We start from the raw sequence: 25,399 nt of genomic DNA, 5'->3' as shown, positions 1-25,399 counted from the left end.
CACATCTATAGCCGAGCACTCTGCTCTTACAGGGGAGGAGATGGGACCAATTAAAGGTGCTGCTGGTGTCACTGACAGCTTTTCATTAGGAGGTTCAGCTTGGCCAGAGGCAGAGAAGGAAATGAAGTTAGATTCATCTCTGAATCTATCATCTCTATCAGAGTGTTCCATTTGGTCAAAAGCAGAAACTGAAGGAATTAAACCCCAGTTGCCAATATCCAAAGTACCAGCCAATGTGTCTGAGGAAGCCAGGGTAGAAGACACCCAAGGCCTTTCATTCTCTACAGTTCTTGGTTCTGAACACTCCATTTCATCACAGAAAAAGAACTCGGTGTCTGTGTCAGAGGTGTTAAGGCTGGAACCCAAACTTCCCATCAACTCAGGTAGTGAGGTAGAGAAAGAAGAAAGCAAGCTTCCTCCCTCACAAGCGTCACCTGCTCACGAACACACAGTTCCAAATGACAAACCCGAGGAGAAAACAAGGTCTCCTGAGCCTGAAAATTTAGCATCAGATGATTTGGCCCTCAGGGATGAGATGAACAAACAAGCAGAAGAGACATCTCCTCCAGTGCTGGGAGGCTTCCTGTCAGGAAAGAGAGCGCTCATAAAGCTCCCCCCAGAGCCTGAGAAACACAAACAGTTGTCAGAAGTACCAGCTGCTGGGTCAGAACTCACTGATAGTACAGATAGAGATGGATCCTTAGGTATAGAACCAGTAAAACCCATTATAACGGAACCAGGGCCTTCCATTTTAGGAAAGGGCCCCACTGAGCTTAGGAGCACAGGCAGAGAGCAAGAAGAAAACAGGGAGCTTCCTGTGCTTGCTACATCTCCAGTAGAGACTATAGAGGAAAAAAAGCCTGGAAAGACCCTTTGTAAGGTTCGAGCTGTTAAAGTGCCTGATGTGAGCAGCTTCTTTGAGGATAAGCCAGATCTGGGTGTTAAACAATTCTCAGATAGGAAAGAGAATTTGGAGCAGTCAAAACCATTTATGACAACTGAGCCTGCCAATGTTAGAGGAACAACATCGAAGGAGACTCTCATTTCTCTGGAGGATAACACCTGTATGCTGGAAAAGCCAGATGGCTTGGCCAATCAGTGTGAAGACAGAAAACCAGGCTCTGGGCAGCTGGAGTTCTCTGATAGCAATAATCTGATGACAGGGAAACCTGAGGCTGCTCCATTGGATACTGATCACACATCTGGAATCAGAAAACAGGTTCTACCACAAGCTGTGAAAGAACTCCATTTGCCATTTCGAGAGCAAGTATCTGTCTCTCATGTATCTACTGGCAAGGTAGAAGCATTATCCACTGAGACTTACCTTTCTGAAGAAATAAAGGCTGTGGTGGTTCCTGTTGGAAAGGTGGAGGGAGGCCATGCAGAGGAGAGATGGATCAGTTCTTTCACAGAGAGTGAGAATTCAGTATCAGAGAAAACAAACACAGAATTTCCCAGGCCTTGCAAAGATGTCCAGGAGGAAATCACACTACCTCTTGAAAGAACTCTCCAGAAATCAGAGTCTAGCCTACCAGTGGAACATGTAAAGGCAGAAATGACCCCCATTTCTGCCAAAGCACCATATTTCCTGACTGGAGTTGTAGAACCTACACTGGGTGGAGACCAAGAAGAAAGCCTGGCAGGAGTGTCTGGTGAGAAGCCACTTCAAGAACTCAAACAGGTTCAGTCAAAAACAGTAGATGATGTTGATGAAGGGAGAACCCCAGCCCCTGAAGTGGCAGCATCCACCCAAAGTGAATCTGTCCCTGCAATCAGAGCAGATGTCAGGCTTCAACCCCCAGAGGCACCAGAGGGGAATCAGGAGCCACCTGAGAGGCCATTGGTGGCTGAGCAAAGCCCTCCTGCAGAGAAGGGGAAGAAAGGAATTTCATCTTTCAAATCATGGATGTCTAGTTTATTGTTTGGAACAAGTACTCCATACAATAAAGTCACTGACGAAGATTTAGAAACCCAGCCAAGTCCCTCTGTAGAGAAAGCAGCAACTACTGTAGACACTAAAGTTGCAGTTCCTGCCGAGGTCAATGCGGCTGAGAAGCCAGCTGTTCATTCGTTACTCAAGGTCACAGTTAAACTGGCTGAGGAACCCAAGGATGTTTCACTTAAATCCAGGGAAAATCAAGACCTTAAAGAAAAACTCACATCTTTATCAAATGAAGAAGTTTCAAACCAGCCTAAATCAAACTCTGAAAATTATGTTAAGAAAGAACTTGCAGACAATTCAGAGGGAATGGATGTAAGCTTAGGTACTTCAGGTGGTGACGAACATGTTGGAATTCAGACTTGTTCCCCTATGGGTGAGAAACTGGTTAGGAAAGAATCCCAAAGCATTGTTCCCCTTCATGTTACTGAGAGCCAAACACATCAGAAGCCACAAATATCTCCTCCATCTATGTGGACTATTTCTGCTCTTAAGGAAGAGCCAAGTAGTGATCACAAAGGACCGTGGCTCTTGCCATCTGACATAGTAGATAAAATGCCACAACAACCAAAGTCAGCTCTGTCTGACTTCACAAGGACAAAGGAATCAGAGAAGCCAGCACCAGTGATTTTGCCCGTGGACTCAAAAGGCAGCCTAATTGATCTTGGTGAAGACAGACTAAGACAAGAAATGCCAAAACCTGCTTCTTGGAAACTTTGTGAAGAGGAGGTGAAATGCCCAGTGGAGGAGGATAGCTGCTGGGAAACTAGATCATTTTCCTTGGCAGAGAAGACGATGCTGGCAGGGAAGCGAAAAATCATGGCTCCCTTGGAACTTAGGGAAAATAAAGCAGTAGGAAAGTTGCAAATGATGCCGGAATCTCGACCTTTTAAATTGGAAGAATCAAAAGCTGCTGAGAGACAGGAACCTCACATCTCTCCAAGTGAAGAGCTCATGGAAAAACCCAGTGAGGCTCTTGCTTCAGAGGAGAGGAGAGAAAAGGAAGAGCAGGCATGGGTGTATTCAGAAGGAAAGAAGCAGGGACACCTCCCCTACTCTCCAACTGCAGCCATGTCTATGCCTGGAACATCAGCTGTCTCTTTGGATAAGGCCCAGTCTCCTTCATTTGTTAAACAACCACCAGTTACTGAAAAATCGGAACACATATTCATAGAGGTATACCCAGAAATTAGGGAAAGAAAGGCAGCAGAAACCCAACCATATCTCCAGAAAGAAAATAAAATATTAGTAGAGGAAATCAAGGCTTCCCTTGTGGAGCCGCCCCATGGAGAAGAAATGGATGGCCATTCTACCCAGGAAGGAAATCTGGAGTTGGAGAAGTCAAATAAGAGTAGAGTAGGTCTCAAAGAGGAAAGGAGGCAGTTCATAATGCCTGAGTTGTCCCTTGGTGCTTCAGTGGCTGATGCAGATGGAAGTATGCAGGCAAGACCTCTATCTAAGGATGCCGAAAGGACACCAGAGCACGTGACTGGTGAAACAGAGCATATAGGAACACCGTTGACTCAGCTGTCACCTGTAGAACCACAGACTTCTCTAGAAAACACAATGAAAAAACAAGAAACATGGTCAGAGAGGCCTACAGTCCACACTATCCAGACATCTAAAGATCACCCAGCTGAGATGGTGAAACAGTCAGTTCTCATTTCAAAGTGTCACTTGGAAGCTGTGGAGGACATACACAGAAATGAGCCATTCTCTTCAGCAGCAAGCAACTATACTCAGTTTATGCTTAGCTCATCAGCAGTCCATGCTGATGGAATGACTCCTATGAGAGGCACACCCCAGGAGCCTGACAACTCTGTGAAAGGTGAAGAATTTGCAGTAACCAGCAAGCCAGCCGGACTTTCTGAAGACCAGAAGAGTGCCTTTAGCATCATTTCCGAAGGCTGTGAGATATTGAATATCCATGCTCCAGCCTTCATCCCTTCAGTAGATCAGGAAGAAAGTGAGCAAATGCAAGATAAGTTACAGTATTTGGAAGAAAAAGCCTCCTTTAAACGCATACCCCTGCATGATGAGAGGGAGGAAGCTGCTTCCTGTAAAACACAGAAAAGCAAGTTAGAAGATTCTGATAGGAAAATTACATCACTGACAGAAAATGAACCAAAAGAGACTCATGAGACAAAGGAGGAGATAGCCACAGGCACAGAAGTGAGTGATTTCACTCCTATTCAATCCACAGTTTCCAGCGAAGAGGATTATTTTGAAAAATATACTTTGATTGATTATAACCTGTGCCCAGAATCAGAAAAACAGAAATTAACTGTTGAGGGATTCTCAAAGGAAGCCACAGAAGCAGTGGTTTCTCTCCCAGCAAGTTCAGATGAGTGTGTCCTAGAACATGAATATGACTCAGGACAGTCAGATGAAAGCTTTTATGGGCTAGAAAAGAATGGCAGCACATTTTCTCATGCAGAGATGCAAAAGTCTTTGGTTATCAAAAAACCAGATGATAGAAATGCTTCAAAGGGCATCAGTAGGGATGTGGACTGCAGGTCACCCGGGATGCCTTTATTTGATGTAGAGGAAGGAGTTCTGTCAAGAAGCCAGATGTTTCCCACCACCCCCACGCCTGTGAACCCTGAGCTGCTAGAGGAGCCGCCTGCACTCCCATTCTTATATAAGGATCTGTATGAAGAGACACTTGGGGGGGAAAATGAAGGGGAAACAGCTTCTGAAGTAGACAGTGTGGAGTCTGAGGCAGCATTTCCAAGGAGGAATTCTGACACTGATGATGGAACAGGTATGTATTTTGAGAAGTACATACTCAAAGATGACATTCTTCATGATGAACCTATAACTCAAGAGGATAAAGGCCAACGCCTGGAAGGGAAGTCAGTGGGTGAAGATGATTCACATCAACAGAGAGTTGTGGAAAGAGAAATTGGGAGAAAGCCAGAAACTAGTGTTTGGGAGAAGAATCTAGAAGAGGAACACAAGGCTGTTTACAGGGAAAGAGAATCCATAGGCCACATGGAGACCCTTGACAAGGAACAGAAAAAAACTCCCATTACAGAGCAAGTCACAGTGGTCACCCAGAAGATGAGCTATGCAGTTCCATTTGAAGACACCCGCCGTGTTCTGGAGAGTGTAGATGAGCCAAGCAGCCAGGGTAATGAAGCAGGAAGTGCAAGTCCAGAGGGCAATCTGAATGTCCCAGAACAAGTGTCTTTCCCAGAGGAAGAATTGGCAGCCACTTATGCCCCTGAAATATTGCAAGAAAAGCTGGTCCCATCTGTGCCACATGAAGAGAGACTCCACAATGTCCCTGTACAGGATGAGTATGAGTTTGTTGACTCTCTGAATCATGAAACGGTCAATCAAGGCATCTTACCAGAAGATTCAGAATCCACACCCGAAGGTGTGTTATCTCAAGGAACAGAAACCTTCAAGCCCATCAGAGAACAAGATTTCATAAGTGAGGGAGAACCAAGTATGTCCATTGCATGGGGAGAGTTCGACAGGACAGAAGAGCAGTCAGTATCAGAATCGGTTACAGCTAAGACACAACAGGTTGACTCTTACTGCTACACCTGCAAAAGCCCAGTCTCTGACGTGGACAGGGTGCTGGACGTTCACAAAGACCACGAGGTCTCAGCCCTTGATACAGCTGTAGCCGCTGTAAAGGTAAGCCAACTCAATGTACACAAGTAATGCACATGTTATGTTGAGTGTGCTTTCACGTTTTCTTCAAAGTGACCGATAGTTGACATTCATTTTCAGCAAAAGAGTCTGAGAAAAGTATCCCTGAGAATTTAGTCAAGACTATCTTATCTATTATTTTGACAGGTATATTATATGTCAGAGCATTTTTCTGGGCCCTCAGGATACCAAGAAATACTGTGGGGTCATTGCTACTGAGCAGCTTGCTATCTCATAACAGACCCTTAATGTTATAAAAAATGAAATGTTTTTAACCTCAATGATTATACATTTGCACACAAAGTAACTTACTTTTTGTCATCAATAATATTGTCCTTTAAAATAAGCATCTACTGCACAGACTGATTCTACTCTATATGTTAAAAATTCTACTCTATATGTTAAAAACAGTAAGATTTTAATTTTGATTCTCATTATATCCCACCTCCTCAGAGATGCTGTTGAGAAGCACAGAGTCTTTGAGCACCCATCTACCTCCCAGTCACCTTCTGTTTTTACACCTCTGGTCTACACAGATCAGCCAGAAGAAATTTAGAAGTAGCAAATAACAAAATAACAAAACTTGAGCACTCTCTCTGGGCCAGGCTTGTGTTGAGTTGTTTATATACAGCATACATTTTAATTCCTTAGTTCCCCATCACTGCCATCAGTTTGCTGGCGATGGAATGGGCTTGGGGAGTTTAAATGATTTGGAGAGGTCACAGAGACAAAATTGGGACTGATATCCAGGTTGGTCTGACATTGGCGTTTATGTTCTTGGTTGTATGTCCACACTGTTTGCTTTGCCATCAGTGATCCCCAAACCATCCTTCAGTGATGTTGCTGCTAAGGAATTGTCAGACTAATTTTGATTAAATTGGATTGCATTTTAGAATCTGGGTACTTTTTCCTATCAAATTATAATTCCCTCTTATTTTTCTAGGATGAAATTTTATTTACATTTTTCCTATTGAAATTTGGATGAAGGGGTGAGGCAACCTCTTTTGTGGACTCTCAGATGCATTAACCCCACCAAAATGTGTCCCATTCTATAATTGTATCTGCTTTGAAGAAAAGCAGCCAGTTGTCACTGTCTATAGAGACAAGGCTCGATTTTCCATATTTTTATTGTTATTATTCTTATGATTTTGTTTCTAGCTAAGTTTTTCCTGAATGTTGACAATTTTAAAAGTCCAAAAGTGATACTGTGATCTCTTCAGATCATATAATTCTTTCAAATTTTTAAAAACAATTCAAAAGTGGGATGATGTCATCTTTAAAACAACATTTAAAAGGGTTTGTTTGTTTGAATTTCTCTAAAGAGAAGGAGAAAAGTGAAAAACAGTTGACTAAAACCAGGAAGGCTTTCTTTTCTTTTTTTCTTAAGTTATCTTAAAGTTATCTTAGATTAAGAGTTGTTGGCAACTTCCAAAAAAAAAAAAAAAAAAAAAAGGAAAGAAAGAAAGAAAAGAAAAAATGGGGGTCTAGAGAGATGGCTCAACATTTATGAGCACTAGCTGCTCTTTGTAAGAGGAATGGGGTTCAGTTTCCAGCATCCACATGGCAGCTCACAGCCATCCGTGTAGGCAACATACATACACACACACACACACACACACACACATATGTAAATCTAAAAGAAAGAAAGAATGAAAGAAAAAAGAAAGAAAAAAGGATATCACAAAAAGCTGTAACCTGAGAATTTGGTAGTACTTTCTGGGTAGACTTCTGTGCCTCTTCCAGAGCTGTTGGCTGCCCATCTTCCTCATGGTGACTCCCCTTATTTATCTTCATCCTTGGCTCGCTTTTTTCTGCTTTCACAGTGTTCGTTGATCTTCTGCTCTATGTCAGGAAGGGTGCCAGTCATCAGGAGTGAGAAAGAAAGACAGAAAAATGAGAAGATGTACTTAGAAGCTCCTCAGATCAGTACTGGCTTTCAGGAGTGCGGATGAGAGACCAAGATTTTTTTGGGGGGTTAGTAGTTGGATAGAAGTGGAGGGGGGTCAGGAAAGGTATCTCTGAAAGCTAAAGTTTGGCTGAATCTTAATGAAGTAGAGATCTTCTAATAGTCAATAGCAAAGAGGTCACTGTAGAAGAGGAAAACAGGAAAAAAAAACGTATGAGAAGAAACTACAAGGAGGTGCAGCTTGTGTGACAGTCACGGTGGCAAGAGCTAGAGGGACACGTTGTCTCTACCGTCTATTTACAGGTGATTGCAGAGCTTGTTAAACTGATTACCAACACTATAGGGCTCTACTTTAAAGTACATAAAACTCAGGTCCTTAGGAACAATGACAATTCAAATCTAGAGTTTCTCAAACATGAACACTCATGCATGTGTGCTTACACTCATATGAAGACCAGAGGAGAACCACAAGTACTTCTCTTCAGGCACTATGCACCTTTTTTTTTTTTTTCAACTTTTGACAGTGTCCCTCAATTTCCCTGTGTTCAACAAGTAGGCTAGGCTGGCTGGCTAGTGAGATGGTGGATCTGTCTGTCTCTGCTTCCCCATTTCTGGGATTACAAACATGCACCACCACTCACAGTCAGCTTTATGTTGCTTCTGGGGATCAAGCTGCTGTCCTTGTGCTTGCAAAGAAGGGGGTTTACCAGCTGAGCTGCTTCTCCAGCCCCACAACACTCAACTGTTTCTCATACATAAGTGTGTCAATTTATTTAGGCAAACCAGCAAAAATACCCCAAAATTGATTTGTTAGTGAATATGGTATGGTAAGTCTCTACAAATATATTAAATAAACTGGAACTCACTGATTGAAATGTCTCCCCTAATGTTATACTCTAAAGATAGTTTAAATTATTTCCTTCAGATTCAATTAGGAGAATTTCTTGAAAACCTACAAGAAAAATCTTTGAGGATTGAAGCTTTTGTTAGTGAGATTGAATCCTTTTTTAATACTATTGAGGTAAGTTAACATACTTCTTTCTTCTCTATCCTACTTTATTCATTGTATCAATGTAAACCATTTAGAACTGAATTGGTGTGTGCATTGTATTGTGTGTGTGGTATGTAGTATGTAGCGTGTATGTGAATGTAGCGTATATGTATGTTTGTGTGGTATAGAGTGTAGGGGTATAATATGTATGTCTGTGGTGTGAGTGTGTGTAGTACATAGTTTTGTGTGTGGGGACATATAATATGTAGTATGTATGTGTGTGGTTTACATTGTTGTTTATCTTAATTCAAAGTGAGGTTTCTTATAGTCTCCCCTCACTATGAGTCATGAGACTGTTTTCTGTTTAAGGATAAAAGATTTTCCTCTAAAGACATGCCCTTTTGAGGGCTCTGGCACACTAAGGCAGATGCTCTCTGAAGGTTAACCCTCAGGAAGAGTTACTAAGAGGTGTTTATATTTCATAAGCAAGCAACTTCTGCTCTACTTTCCTGCCTCAGACTGGCTTGACCTCCAGAAATCTTGTATGTCAGTGACTTAAATTTTTTGTTTGGAGCCAGTGGATGCCTCAGGAACCTCTGAGCACACATACTTCTGGCTCTTAGCTCCTGCCCCTCCACTGTGAAGGGAGTGGACAAGACAAGTATTCAAATCTGCAAGACCAACACCCAGCCACTGGAAACGAGAAGGCTTCTTTGGCAAGAGCTGCTCAAAGATACACGTCCACCTGTAGACTTGGGAAAACTGAAACTCAGTCTGAGATTTTCTTTTTCAACTAGAAGCAAAAGGCCAAGGTTAAAATTAGGACAATCTGTCTCTTACAATTTTTCCAAAATATTATCTATTTAAGGCAAGATATGAAAAGACTGACCAAATTAATTTGTCTCTTGATTCTGGAAATCATTATGAGCCACTTGTTGACATTTCAACCTTTTAGATATTCAGAGGCTTCATCAAACCACAGCAGGCACTTATTTTCCTTAAAGCTTCACTTATTAATTTAGGAATATAAAATATATAATGGAATGCTCTGTCCTCATCCAGAGGTGGTTGTTAACAGGGAAAGGCAGAGGCTCCAGGCCACTGCAGAAAACTACTGTACAATTCCCTTGCTCCCCTTGTAGATCAGTGAACACCTGCTTTATTGTCCCCTTCCTCAGTCACTCTAGTGAAGATAGCCAATCACTAGCTGTGTTTAAATGGACAGTAAAGTTCCTTGCTCTGTGGTAAAGCTGCTCCTCATAGGAGAACATTGATGTGGAGAAGTGAAAACCACATAAGCCCTTTTCACAGCTTGATTGCTAGCATCCTCCCCAGATGTAACTTTCTTTTCTAAATTTTGATATTTTGTAACTTCTTGATGATACTCTTACAGTGAATTCCATTGCAAAACTAGTTATAGCAAGATAAATATATAAGCTGAAAGCTTAGAGCATGTACTCAGTGTACTTCATTCTTTTACTGGGATGTAGAGGCCAGGGGGGATAAAGATGAAGGGCAAATGAAGACATTACTTCTTGGTCCATTATAAAGTGCTTTTGTTCTACCCCTCTAGGAAAACTGTAGCAAAAATGAGAAAAGACTAGAAGAGCAGAATGAGGAAATGATGAAGAAGGTTTTGGCAAGGTATGATGAGAAAGCCCAGAGCTTTGAGGAAGTGAAGAAGAAGAAGATGGAGTTCCTACATGACCAGATGGTCCACTTTCTTCAGAGCATGGACACAGCCAAGGACACCCTGGAGACCATTGTGAGAGAAGCTGAGGAGCTTGACGAGACAGTTTTCCTGGCTGTAAGTACCACAGAAAAGCAGGCCCAATACCTGGTGCCAATTCTGGTAGAAGTCTACTTTAAAACTATTCCTAAAACTACCCAGTTTATAAACTGGGTACAGAGTTACAATCCTATAGTCACAGCACTTGGGAAGCCAAGGAAGCATGGTCACAGGTATAAGGCAAGACTGTTCTGTCTCAAAAACAAAGCAAGCAACAACTCCAAAGAAAACCTGTCTTTCAGTATGTAAAAATTCAAAATCCATGATGCCTGTACTATAGAAAAGGCCCCACAAATCTTAATAGTTCAATTCCCTAGATCCCTGAGAGATACATAGAAAGAGGCTGTTCTGTTATCATGTTTCTGAAGATTGATCAGCTTCTAAAATCAAAGTGCTCTCTCGCAACCTTATTTATGCTATGCCTTTCCTCTGAGGATCCACCTTGCCATCTGTTGTCTCATGCTGGTCCCTAAGTCTGTCCTGTTAACTCTCTCATCTGAGGTGACCTCTCATATGAACCATTCATTCCATCTGACCTTACCAAGTGGCTAGCAGTAACATTTGGTTCCCTTTGTGATGTAGCACCTTCCTCAAATAGGACAGGGATATTGCTAGAAGTAGGTTTTTGTTGACAAGATTCCATTATTCAAACAAGGGACTTGTGGAGAGTGAGACGCTCTTGTATGTACCTTAGTGCATAAATCCTTATAAACCCTATAATGTTCCAGAAGATACTGGCTCTCTGTAGACTCATGATGAACCATGAGCAATACAGATATTTGTCCAGAGGGCAGACACAAGCCTGTCAAATGAGAAATCTCCAGACGGAGATGCTGAGAGGGGACCCCTCTTTCAAAGTTCTCCATACTCCTAGACCTCCCAGTGAAGTTAGAAGGTAGAGTGAGGCAAAAATAGGCATTAGAGCCAGGTATGGTGGTAATCCCAGGCATGCCTGTAATCCCAGCAAATGGGGAGGCAGACGCAGGCCTGTGAGTTCCAGGCCAGCCTGGTCTACAAAGCAAGCCCACAGAGAAAAACTGTCTTGAAAAATAAACAAATAAACAAACAGCATTAGAAAGTTCATGATTGGCCTCTGGGGACATATCTGGCCAGACAAATGTAGGTCTCCATTCTCAAAGGAGAATTTAAAATATTTATGTGGCTTTATGTTTAATTAAAGCACAGCTTTAGTTTGTTTTTTTTTTTTTTAAATCAGGACCCTCTTAGGAAGTATAATATTAATAAGGCAGTTTGTGTCTCATAATAGCCTTTGGAATCTCTCTCTCTCTCTCTCGGAGAACAAATTAGAAGGGGGAAACATTTGTTTCTGCTTTTGGTGGCAATATCTATCAATTCTAGAAAAAAAATGGAGAACATAGGAAGCAGAGAGAAGCTATCCCTCAAAGATAACTGCTGATTTCACTATATGTAAAGCCCACACTGAATAAAGTTAAGTCATTTTTTTTTATTGCCTCACAGAATTCTAAAACATTGTTAATAAGGAGAAGAGGAATACGACAGCCCACTGCCAGCTTCGCCCATAAAGAGAGCGAGGCACACTGCAAACGTAGGCCAGCCCTTCTCCACACACAGTCCTCACCTTCCCTGAGTGCCATTTCCCTATTCAACCTAAAGTCCCAAAGACAAATGGCCTCAGGGATGCTTATGGGTAAAGACTGTTTAAAATGTTTGATCTTAATGTTCGCAGTTGCTTTACTTTCTGTTATTAATTAGACTCTCTGTCTCTCTCCCCACCCCAACCCAAGTCGTTTGAGGAAATCAATGAAAGGTATATGTAACATGGTGCACTTTTCAGGGCTGAGGAAAGCATGATGGGACGCTTTAGGGGATGAGCTGCCAATTAAACACACATAAGGGAGCTGCTGGGTTTTCACTCTTAGACATATTGCTTTTAAAAGTTAAAGGACAGCTTCAGAAGAAAATTGCATGTGCTTTGGTTAAATAACAGTGTAGAATTTTAACTGCTTTCCTGAGTTGTAGCCTGTATTTTCTATCTAATCTCAACCATCTTTCCCGTTTCTGAGTACAAAAAATTATAAATGACTAGATTTATTGGTTAAATATGAGTATTCGAAGCAATCATTCATTGTGGCTGTGAACAACTTTAGGACCTATGTCACCCTGATATCATGTTCATTGTTTTCCTTTCAGAAGGAAGCTCTGTCCTCATCTTTTCCTGCTCAGCTAATCCAATGAATCTTACCCTATTGATTGTGTTTTGTGTTGATGATGCTCTTAACACTTGGGCTAAGAGATTCTTCATTCTTCTAAGAGGCAAAACATCAACACGATTAGAAAGTGCTGTTTATAAAAATAGCAGACATCAGATTTCTATGTGTGTTCTATATCATCTACCGTTGACATTCAAGCACTCTTTCACCCCTTTTCCTTGTACCCCACAGCAAGAACTCAAGATCTTTTTTGCTAGTTAAGCCTAAGGTTTTATCATATTAGTGGGATCATAAATGTCCATTTCTAAGTTGTATTATCTTGGCTTTATTTCTACTGACATTCAATGGCAGAGAGTAAAGAGCCAAGACTTAAACTGGAAATGTTTATCTGGGATGAATATATGAAAAAAGGAGTTTGAATAGGAAACCTTATCTTTTCTAGATAACTGAAGCTGCAGGAATGAATCTTATTTGTTTACAATATAGTGCCAATACACTTTATAAAACCTATTTGTATATTAGTGTTGGCACTAATTGACCAGAGTTTTATAACTGGAGGTACTGTGAATAGTTACTTGAAGAGCATTAAAACCCACTGTTACTAAACCTGGGGTGGTGGTGCACACCTTAAATCCCAGCACTCAGAAGGCAGAGGCAGATCAGAGGTGGATCAGAGGTGGATCTCTGAGTTCAAAGCCAGCCTGGTCTACAGAGTGAGTTCTGGGACAGCCAGAACTTCACAGAGAAACCTTGTCTCAAAAAACAAACACAAAATATAACAAAAAAAAAAAAAACAAAAACAACTAAAACAAAACCCAGTGATGCGGATTATTTCTGATTCTTATGTCCTAACATTGGGGATTCACTGGTTTGAACTGTGGTCTGTGTATTTTCAAAGCTTCCTGGGGGATTGTGATGGGCAGGCAAGGATGAGGACCTCTTGCTGAGAGTAGACTGTCCTCAGGCTCAATGGCTTCCCAAACTGACTGTGCCTGAATCAATTGGTTAATGTGTATGCCCCAGACGCTGGAACCCCACAGCCACTAATTGGGGATTTGTAGGTAGGACAAGGCTCCTTACCAGTTCTCATGGATGAGTTTGAGAAACTCATACTCAAGCAGTGATCCATATATGTATATAACTTAAAGATCAGTAATGTAACTATTGATTTTTAAGTTAAAAATATGTGGGTTTATAGTGCCATTGCACATACATTGGACAATGTAGATGTATTTATTTTTATCCAATCCATATGTGTAAGATATTGATTAGAAAGAAAATTTGGTGGATGAAAATTTATAAATGCTTGTACTGTAAAGATGCTGAAGGATGGTTTTACTTTTCTAAACACCTGATTACCACTAATATGATTTGAAAGCCATTGCATACTAAACATCGTTTCTTTGGTTTTATGGTTTAACTTGGTAATTTACATGTCATTTTAATTAATTTCTTTTTCATGTCCAATTGACAATGAATTAATCTTTACTACTGCTGCATATCATTTCAAGGAAATGCACTTGGGATAACCAATATTTTTTCTTTTTATTATATTTTTATTATTTAAAACAATTTTTATATTTGAATGTACTTTAAGCAGATCTTCGCTTACCCCAAATCCTTACAGATCCTCTCCACATTCCTACCCACCCAACTTTAAGTTCTTTCTCAAATAAACAAAAACCCAATACAACACCACCCCAATCAAGAAAAAAATAAAACATCCAGAGAAAAAACCATAAAATACCAACTGTAACCAAATAAAACCACGCACAAAAAACAGTGGAGTCCATTTTATGTTGATCAACCACTCCTGAATATGAAGCTTCCTTGTGGTTAGTATGCCCAGCGTCACTCCACTGGAAAAAACGGACTTCCTCTCCCAACAGGTATAAATGACAGTTCAGTTGTTAACCTTTACCCTAGTGGTTAGTTTTCATTCATTCATTTATTCATTTTTTTTTAAAAACCTAACAAAATAAAATATAATAAAATAACACAAAAAATATCATATCAAATTGGTCAAGATAAAACAACAGAAGGAAAAGAGCCCAAGAGAAGGCACAAGAATCAGAGAGCCCTTGAGAACACACTCAGGGAATCACTTAAAACCACTAAACTGGAAGCCGTACTATAAGCACTGAGGACCTGGTACAGACCTCTGCAGGCCCTGTGGTCTTTTTTTCCTTCTGTTTTCAGAAAAGTATTATTCAGTTTTACCCTAGGTTCATGGGCACCTTGTCTCTGGTTCTTGGCCATCCAAGCAGTGTTGGGTGAGTGCCAGCTCCTGGAGTGGACCTTAAGTCCAGTCAGATATTGGCTGTGTGCCCCACAGGCTCCACACCACTGTCGCCCTGGCGTATCTTGCAGGCTGGACACCATTGTAGGTCAAAGGGTTCGTGGCTGGGTTGGCGTTTATGCTTCTCTCTTGGTGGCTTGCAGAATCCACTCCTGTACCAAAGCACTAGAATATAGGAGATTCTATGTAGGCACCAACTTGATATGTCCATAGTCAAGGCGTTGTGTAGATATTGGAATAACCAACATTTTTATGTAGGGAAAGAAAGGACAACAAAACTATGAGATTTGGTGAAGAAATCTGAACTAAACAAAGTTCTATAAATAGGAACACACACATACGATTTTTAAATCTTCAAGACAACTTCTGCATTCTTTCTATAGGACATTCTAAATCTAGTTTATTTTCTCGTTTGCTTCTTTCCTGCTTTTTCTTCCCCACTTCATGTCGTATCTCTGAAGACAGTGCTTGTACATTAAATGATTTTTTCTCAGCACTGAAATGCCTAAATTAAGGAGTGCTGTCAAGCATGGTTAGACCCAATGTTTGCATATGTTGAATAACACTTTTTTTTTTGCCTTATAAATGCTCTTTTGTTAAGGGGATGCATTTCCCTCTATGTTTTATTCTTCTGCATTGTAATTATAAACAAGAGAGTCTCAAACATTGTAGGACTGACTTGTAAAAGAATATCAACTTGCTGTTAAAATTGAATGGGTAGGTGTACAAGACAAAATTCAGACATTTTACCAAGGCATCTACAGGTAGCTTCTGTGCAGATGGGGATTTACCTGCATATATGTGTGCATCACATGCCTGATGTCTGAGGGGACCAGAAGAGGACACTGGATGTCCTGAAACGGAAGGCACAGATGGTTGGGAACTTTTCAAATGGAGAGCCTGGGGATGAGACTTCTAGTCTCACCAGGTGTCTAACAATAAATGACTTTAAGTGTGCACTTTGCAATGCTCTTGAATTCCCTACGAGTTGGTGGGACCTGGCCTCATACAAACCAGTTACTCCCACCAGCTTCGTGCTAAAGAGGAACACACTCTTTGGTTCTGGGTTCATGCTTGCCAGACTGAGAAAGTTCTGTTCTTTGTCAGGCTGCTTTCTGCAATGGAGAGCACAGCTTCCTTAGAGAACATGCCTGCTGCCTTCTCACTTTTTGAACATTATGACAGCTCGGCGCAGAGTGACCAGATGTTGAAACAAGTGGCTGGTGAGCATTTTTAATATGTTATTTACCTCGACAAAACCTGGCAGCTCTTGCTTGCCTGTTTTGTTACATTTCTATAACTGGGTGAATATGGGTGTGGGCTGTAAAGGTTTAAAGCAGAGGCATAGCCCATCTCTGTGATGCAGTACTTTCCTCTTTGAAGCTCTGTGATGCTGCTGGGGTCAGGAGAGATGAAGTGTATGGAACTGAAAAGTCCACTCTCCCTTTATTCTATTCTTTTAAAATTAGAATTTTGCTCCCTCTGTGTAAGAGAATTACTTATTTCACAACAGCAGCTTGACATACAGGTAAAAAGGAATAAAGTATTTTCACATGCCATGAACGAATTTTACCTTATAAGTAGTTTTTTTCCTCTTCAATTCAGTTCCTTTTTCCTCTTCTTTATTTACTCCCCCACCCCCTCCAACCAAACAGATTAGCTTAGAGAACTCACAGCTCAGCATCATGGCCTGCAGCCAGGAGCCTCCTACTCAGCTGTCAGAGCACCCTGCCAGCTTTTTAAATTATTTTTTTAATGTTCTATTTTAGCAAACAAGGTGATGCAACATTTAAACACTCAGAGCTGTCGTTTTCCTGGTTACTGGTTCTGCTTACTCTACAGGTGCTCATATGTCCTTATCAAGAGGTACCCTTGTCATTCAAGTTTACCTCTCATACAGCAAGTGTCTTTAAAATTTGCATTCATGTAAAAAAGGTTCTGCTTCAGTAACAAGCTAGAAGCTACCATGGCTTTAGAAAGATAGACTTCCCCAAAATACCCCCCCCCACACACACACCAAAACACTCAAACCTCAACACCTTTAATAAAGTAGACAAGTCAGTCATTTATCCTAATGAATTGTCTTCAGAATTGTCCCACATTCTGAACACCCTTATATGGGTGATTTCTTACGTCTTTCAGAGGCATTAAACTAGCGCAACAAACACAAACTACGAAAGCTTGAGAGCCATGGCTTTAGAGTGTAGCTCTGATTCTCTGTTGTAAGAACAACTGGCAGTCTTTGGGAAAAGGCTGAGTCGGGCGGGTGTCCGCCTTGCCAAGCAGCCTGCTCTCTGATCTCTACCAGGTATTAGGACTCAGCTCGGCCTGCACTGTCAGGAATCCCTGCTCTCTCTACATTCTCCATGCTCCTCCTGGGCTTATATTGCCATGCAGAGGCTGCCTCTAGCCAGGCACATTTATTTGATATAGGTACATTTACTTGATACACATTATTTTGCTTCATGCAACAACTCTAGGATATAATGTTAACAGTCATTTATTTTAAAACTGGGGAAACTGAGGCTAGTATAATGCAGATACCTGGGGCTGTAACATTTAGATGGCAACCTCTGTTCTGGTTTATGAACTTGAGCATTCTCCTAGTCTGCTCCTCATTTTTTTTATAACTGCATTTCTCTATCTCTTTATCTCTATCAAATCATTTCAATTTGCCTTTTTATTTCATTCTTCAAAACAATTTATTTTGTTTCTCATTTTGATCTTATTTTTGAAGTAACCTTTGTTTTCCTCTCCCCGGGTGTCAACTTATAAATTCGACCTACATTATTCCTATAAGCTATAGGAATAAGCTATTCCTATAACAATCTCTTGGGAGAGTGTTGTCTTGAGGAAGACACACACACAAAATTTAAAATTATGACATCTTTTCAACTATGAGATTAACCTTTTTGTGTGGTGTAGAAAATATGTTCAATGATTTTGTGTAATAATCAGATAATTGCAGAGGCAGCATTAATATTCAATGTACATGATGATAAGTTTTAAAACTCTCCAGTAAAACACTTAAAAATATTGTTGTCTTTAAAATTCAGAAGCACAGACTTACACTAGTATCTACAATTTACAGCCATTTCCATCTACCCCTGTCAGTTTGTACATTTACTTTAAAGAATTGTAGGGATAAAATGTTAGAAAGCGGAGGTGGTTTATAGCTTTAAAGATTCTGGTCTAATCTTTAATTCAATTTTCCTTCATCTTGAAATTCCCATAACAATATCTGAAAAGGATTCACTGCTTTTTATTGTTATAAACTATATCAGTATAGAACAGTGTAGCATTTCCTATCTTAAACAAGCATATATAAGGGGATTTTAAGAAGTAAGACCAAGTTATTGGCTAATTCATTACTAGAAGTTTATTTCTCTGAGTAGAAAACTACAGACTAGTAATCTTAGTTTGGGCCACTTTTTTCATTTCTATTTGTGTTGCTTGCACTCTTACTAGATGCCTGGGAAACCCGCTGGAGGGAATGGAGATGGGCTGTATGTTGGAAACAGGAAACTCTCTTGGCTTTCATTCCACAGATTTCTATATTGTTGGTATTTTAACAACATGTTAAATATGCTTAAAACAAAACAGGCAATCAATAAAATGGCATTAATCATAGTGAATTTTGCTTCTGTTCCAGTTCCACAGCCTCCCAGACTAGAACCCCAGGAACCAAATTCTGCCACCAGCACAACGATTTCAGTGTACTGGAGTGTGAACAAGGATGATGTTGTGGATGCATTCCAGGTGTACTGTACAGAGGAGCCTCAAGATGACCAAGAAATAAATGGTAAGACTGCTATGTAAGACCTGGAGTCTCACAGCTCACGATTGCGCCCTTCCCAGGAATACTCACAGACCACAACTCGATGCAAAAGCAAGAGGTTTATTCCAATAGCGATGAGGTCACCCCTCCAAAGACATGAGACGACCCCGAACATGCAAAGCACAGGGTTTTTATACCTGAAAATCAGACCACTTTTGCTCTCTACATTGATTGGTCGCAAGAATAGCATGAAGATAGTTTACAGCTGGTTGTAGATAGTTTACAGCTGGTTGCTTATGGTTTTTCTCAGAACAGTTCACCCCTTCAAGAGCTATCTGCACCTGGCTTCAATTCAAATAATCACAGTTGTTTTTCTCATTCCCGGGTGGTCCCTCAGCTATATATCTGGATGCATATGTTCCTGCATCTTAATGTAAAGTCCCTATATATACATATATATTATGTATACATATAGATACACACAAACATATTAAAATATCTACACTTTAACAAAGCATTTCTAGCTGCTTACGAAACAGGAATGATGCTTGTCGGTGGTGGGGCATGCCTTTAATCTCAGCACTTGGGAGACAGGAGCAAGCGGATCTCTGTGAGGTCAAGCCAGCCTTTTGTGAGGTCAAGGCCAGCCTCATCTGTAGAGCTAGTTCTAGGACAGCCAAGGCAACACTGACTCAAAAAACAAACAAACAAAAAAACAAAACAAAAAACCCAGGAATGATAGCAAAATCCCTAACAATGACATAATACAGTATTAGCAGAAAAGAACAGTTTAGAAATTGGTATCAGGAAAAAGCATATACATATCATCATAATGGTCAATGTGAATATTGAAATTGAAATTCAGATTAGACTTTGACCTCTCGAAATGACAGGAACAAGTATGTGATGCTCATTTTTCATGAAGGAAGTATTATTCCAAAGTTTCAGAGAGAACAGAGTTTAACAGATGTTGAAATCTGAAAGACAGCATGATGTGTCCTCATCTACAGAAGAGAAATGAGCTGTACACAGGCCAGTGTCCTCCACAGAAAGTTTAATGCACACACGACACCGGATGCCAGGTTTGCAGATTTGAAGAAGCCTGAAAGGTTAATTCACTGTTCACAGTTCTGAAGGTGTGGCTCTCAGCATGGCACAGTCATCCAGTGGCTCAGAATAATGGGAGATAGAAGCAAAATTGTTTGGCAGGATGAGCAAATGGCAGGCCTCACAAGCTTAGAGCTTCGATAAAACCTAAGAGCCAGGCAGCTTAAGGTTGTACTTGTGATGAATCAGTGTGGGGAGTGCTGGCATTCTGTGTTGCTTGTTGAAGACAGACCCACATGCTTGGGAAATTAGATGAGCCTGTGGCAGCATCAGCACCCCATTTAAAAACTCAGGAGCCCAGCTTACAACAAGGAAAGAAGTGTAGAATATTTCACTGTTACTAAGACTTAAATATAATCTTTTAAAGTTAATTACTTTTTCTTAAAGAAAGCAGCTCACATACCCTAGACAGTTCCGGAATTCACGTGTAGCTGAGGATGACGGCAGGACTACCTGGTAGTACTGTGGTGCATGTAGGTCTCCGGGAACACATGTCATGCGATTGTTAAAAGGAGTGTCTGAAGGACAGTGGTAGAAGCAGCGATTGTTGCTTTCTGGGCTATAGGGAAAATGTTCTCCAATGTGTTAGCATTTGCCATGTTCTTTAAACTATTGTTCTAAACTAGAGCTCATTGGAAAAGAGAGGCAACCAAAGAGTCCTATGTTTCTTTTGGGAAACAATCTGGGTTCTTAACTAGGGGATGGTAACATTCAGAGGCAATGCAGAAAAATAGCTAAAATGCTAATTCCAGGGAGAAGATTTTTTTTTTTAAGGAAGAGAGCATTTTACTAAAAAATAATCAGATTGGTCTAAGGTGGAAGGAGTAATTGGATGCATAGGTAGCTTGGACCTGTAACTCCAGCACTCCAGAAGTGGAGGAAGGAGAATGGTGCATCCCATGCCAGTCTGAGCTCCAAAGTGAGACCCTGTAGCAAAAATCTTCAAAGCCCACACAAGTAAAAAACCAAACGGGCAGGCATTCATAACAATATTGAACAATATTTACTATAAAAATATTTAAGGTAAAATCATTTAAGAAAATTTAAAAGGAAAAAATGTCTTGATTGAACCAATTTTAACTTCTTATAATAGCTCATTATCCTATCAAATTTAAATATTCCTCTATATAAGTAGAAATGTATAGTTTAAAAGATTCTGAAATGTGGAGTGTGGAGGGGTGTGGAGAAAGCTCTGGGCAAATATGTGAGTCCTAAGTGTGTGTTCTTGACAAACTCGTGGCCATGTTGGGAACACCAATGCTTCAGACTTATGGGAATGGCAAAGACTTCCCTATGTAAGGCTGAGACAGATGGCAAAGTGTTCTGCTGTTCCAAGTGTAAGTGTTTAGGAATTATTGATCAGCATTCATTGAAACTATTAACTTCAGCCTTCCCCTCAGAGATATTTACAGCCTGAAGCTGTTACCCTGCAAAGATCTACCAAGATTAGCTAACCCTGCCCCTTTGCTCAGCTGTATGCTATAAATCTGCCCCCTTACCTCAGATGTATAAAATAAATGTACTAAATGCCCAGTTGCTGCTACCGGTGGTGAATCTCCATTAGAGCACCTAGCCTATCCAATCCCAGCTTTTCCATACATGTGGCTGTATGTCAGTCATTTCTCTGTTCCTGTCACACCAGTTGGGTAAATCCCTAAAGCTATGTAGAGTGTGGCAGTGACGTTCCCAAAAACTTTCAGGGTCTGAAACCAGGACAGTCATACTGAGTAGCAAACTTGTTTACTAGTCTGTAAAGATGCTCTACAAAGTCTTAAGTAAAAGCAAATAGTTGTCCTTTCTGGTGATGGACTTCTGTGGAATGTTGGAATGTTGAAGCTATTCTTGAGACTATATTACCGAAATTTAGGGTTGTATAAACTCTATACAAGTTTGATATTTGCTTTTGAAATCAGTTACTTTGATTGTGGATTATGAATCTCAGAAATGTATTAACATACTATTATTTTGTGATAAGTGTTCACTAGTAATACTATGTCATTCTAAGAATCAGTTTTTAGAGTGCTTATATATCCTGAAGAGATAATTAGCACACAATAATATCTGTAAATTTATCAGTTTGAGTCCTGTAAAAATCATAGACTACTTTTTCTATTAACTAATTTTTAGTTTTCTTTATAAGATACCTTTGAATTAATAATTACATCTTATGCTAGAACTGATAGAAGAATACAGATTGACAGTGAAGGAAAGTTACTGCATTTTTGAAGACTTAGAACCTGATCGATGTTATCAAGTGTGGGTGATGGCTGTCAACTTCACTGGATGTAGCCTGCCCAGCGAAAGAGCAATTTTTAGAACAGGTAAGCAGATGCTAAGATGTTATTATGACGTGATACTCAGTTATTCACACACTCTTGAGATCAACCAAGAAGTATTTAGGAAGCACTAGCTATGCCTTGGGTGTTGGGCAAAATGCTGGGTACAAAGTAAGACTGAGCTAGGGTTTAGGGTGGAGCTCAGCGATTGAGCATGGAGTTAACAGTATGAAGCCCTAGGATCATTCCTCAAGTACAATAACAACAGCAGTAATATTGGGCTATTTGCAAAAACCAGATCATTTGCAGGCTCTCATTATGATAGCACTCAAGAGAGTACCAAGACAGACAGGGGAAGAGCAAGATCAGGAATGGTTTCCTAGTGCTGATAACTGCACAGAAAGCTTTAGATCAGCAGTTCTCAAACTGTGGGTGGCAACCTACCCTTTCACAGGGTCACATAGCATATATTTACCTTATAATTTATAATGGTATTGAAGTTAAGTTATGAAGTAGCAACAAAATTAATTTTATGTTTGAGGGGGCATAACAAAGCTATGTTAAATGGTCACAGCATTAGGAAGGTTGAGAACCACTGTGACATAATGCATTATTGGAGCAGATTCCTCTTGAAGAAAACATGAGCAGACATAAAGTATATATTGGGGTGTGGGGCAGTATAAGCTCTTCGTTATTCATAAAGCTTAAAAATACAGAAAGATGTCACTTTTAAAGGGGTTAGCATGTAGACCTTATAATTGCAAGGTAAGACTTCTACTTTATATAGAAGTGAGAGAACCCAGAATGCTTTAAACCATGGTGTTCAATTGGGAATATATTCTCATGGTAAAATCTTTTAAAAAGGGGCTGTCTTACTTTAAGATCACTGTGGGTGATCCCAGCACTTGGGAGGTTCAAGATACATAGCAAGTTTCATGGCAACCTGAGCCCTATCTCAATAACTTAAAACACAATAACAGACAATTCTTTTACTCAAATCTTTACTGACCACATATTAGGGACAAGATCATGTCTACCTTTTGGGTAAAAGGAGGAGGGAAAATTATATGTAGTAGCCATATAATGAAAACAGGGTGGGCATTATGGAAAGCAACTGTTAGGGATTGATAGGGAAGGGGAGCAGAACCTAACAGTATATAGGAGGGAGAAAGACCTTTAGCTATATGTGGGATTGTTTGTTTATCTGCTTATCTCTTTTGAGTTTTTTTATGGAAAAATTAAAAATAAACCATGCCTAAGTATTCTCCTGAGAATTGGCACTGCTCTGAACCTGACTTGCCTCTTTTTCTTCAGCACCCTCCACCCCTGTGATTCATGCAGAAGACTGTACTGTGTGTTGGAATACGGCCACTGTCAGATGGCAGTCTGCTAACCCTGAGGCCACAGAGACCTACACTCTGGAGTACTGCAGACAACACTCTCCTGAGGGCGAGGGCCTGAGGTAAGGTCCTCCATAGTTAGACTGCCAGGAGCCCAGGAAACATGCTCCAGGCCCCAGGCTATCTGAGTTTATGCTTATCCAGCAAGAAAAGCATCCTTGAATCCTGCTGAGCCAATGAAGCTGTTGACTTGATTTGCAGTGCCATCACTATTCATCAATGAGCTCTGCGTTTATAATAAAACACATGCTACAATGCAGAATATTAACTCCCTTGTAAGAAGAAATATATGTGAATTTTAATAAGGTAGAACATTCTTTGAGGTATATTTAACTTGAATCATTAGTCAGGATTTATGCACATTTTGTGCCATTTTTACTAGCTCTATCAGAATAGCTACCACCTAATTCAGGAAACTAATAGTGAGCTTATGTATAATGTAAATCAGAATGTCTCCACGATATATTAGCAACATAAAGGAGCTAATTGCACATATACTGTCACAGGGAAAGACCTGCCTCTCCAAGAACTTGACGAATATAGCGATTCTTCTAGTACAAAAGAAACATGAGGCTCTCTCACTAAAATGATGAAGCTAAAATTTATCAACAAAGGACCATACATCTTCAAGGTAGTTAGTAAAAATTAACCCCTCTATGAGGTGGTAGTCCTTAACCCCTAAAGTCCTGGCTATAGAAAGCACCTGTACATGCCATGATGAATATTTAGTAACTAATTACTAGTTACTAACTGATATTTACATTTTGATAAAAGATATTTTTGGGTTTTCATTTTAGCCACTGTGATAAGCTATTTTTGGCAGGAAGTTAGGGGTAATGGTATAAAATTAAACAACCTTTTAATAAAGTGTACTTAAGCTCTTGATTAGTACCATGATCAAGCAGCTATTTATTTAGTTATGATATAAGGTTTCATATGACTGAACAATAGTTATAGTTTCTTTCAGGTTGAAGACAGGCTAATAATGATCAGAGAGTATGTTGGGGTTGCGTGCGTGAGGAGGGTGGGATGCAGGCACGTCTGTAGAACTGAAAAGGTGGGAAACAGACAAGTGGCGGCCTATCTGCTTATGTTCGGACTGCTGGAAGGCGAACTTCAGGAATCACTACGTTATTATACATTCCATGTTTCATGTTGTTTGGTTAATTGCTATATAAAGCTACTAGTTTATGTCAGTCTAAGAGCTCAGACAAGCATGCTGTGATCTCAGTATGTTTACAGAATGGTCTGAGAGGGCATTGCTCTGGGAGCCAGAGTCTGATTTCAGTCCTGGCTTTCCCTTGATTCTGTTCCTTATTGATTGCTTACCTAGGATGGTTATCTTTGTGCAATTCTTACACACTTCTTCTATCTTTCATTTGCCAATCCCTGATAGAGACCAAAGCCAGGTCTGCTACCTTTTGGGCTTGGGAAGATGACATGAAATCAGAGACAGAAAAGAGGTTTGCCACTATAAAAGGCGCTCAAATGCAAAGCTTTTAGAAGGAAGCCTTCCTTTGGCACTTGTGCCAGCAAATTCCCAAAAAAGGTCCCCAGGAGTCAGCCAACATCTGGGAGGTGAATGCTGGCCAGCACAGAGAATAAGGGACTGTGGTGGCACGTCCCAGGTGCTTCAGGGATGTTGCTGCAGTTCATCCTCACAGGGACTCTAAGATTCCTCAGCTAGCAAGTGGAATCAGAATTCAACCCCAGACGGTCACATTTAGAGGTTCAGGTCCTTAGCCCCTGGGTAAAATTATTTAGGCAGTTTGGTACTCTCTGTGCAGACTTTGATGCTGTGAGAATGTTATTTCAGGAACCCTGAGGCCTAGGGTGGTCTATCCCACCGTCCGTGAGGAAGCCCAGTTCTCAGAAAAGATCAGCCTGTTCAGAGTGCTCTGAAATGATTCATTTCCTATGGCATTCATCCCCAGCTGACATTTACATAAATCTTTTCCACACAGTTGGATACTTCAATCAGCAAAACTCTGAAACCCCTGAGACTGAGTAGCCATCTTATCTAGGGATTGCATGGTCATCTCCTAAGTGTAGTTAGGAG

General features: G+C 40.5%; 1 protein-coding gene across 1 annotated transcript in view; it reads left to right on the top strand.

The window, feature by feature from the left end:
* Cmya5 (cardiomyopathy associated 5) overlaps positions 1-25,399 on the top strand; it is a 48,966-nt gene that overhangs the window by 3,959 nt on the left and 19,608 nt on the right. Inside the window, exons 4-12 of the mRNA XM_055625286.1 lie at positions 320-1,214; positions 1,623-5,587; positions 8,434-8,529; positions 10,073-10,306; positions 12,055-12,077; positions 15,887-16,002; positions 18,432-18,581; positions 21,839-21,985; positions 23,255-23,402. Coding sequence (XP_055481261.1) covers positions 320-1,214; positions 1,623-5,587; positions 8,434-8,529; positions 10,073-10,306; positions 12,055-12,077; positions 15,887-16,002; positions 18,432-18,581; positions 21,839-21,985; positions 23,255-23,402 — 5,774 coding nt within the window. The remainder of the gene's footprint in view (positions 1-319; positions 1,215-1,622; positions 5,588-8,433; positions 8,530-10,072; positions 10,307-12,054; positions 12,078-15,886; positions 16,003-18,431; positions 18,582-21,838; positions 21,986-23,254; positions 23,403-25,399) is intronic.

Source organism: Psammomys obesus, unplaced genomic scaffold, assembly GCF_907164565.1.
Source record: "Psammomys obesus unplaced genomic scaffold, mPsaObe1.curated_primary_1811, whole genome shotgun sequence".
Taxonomy (NCBI): Eukaryota; Metazoa; Chordata; class Mammalia; order Rodentia; family Muridae; genus Psammomys; species Psammomys obesus.
This window is presented reverse-complemented; position numbering and strand designations above follow the sequence as displayed.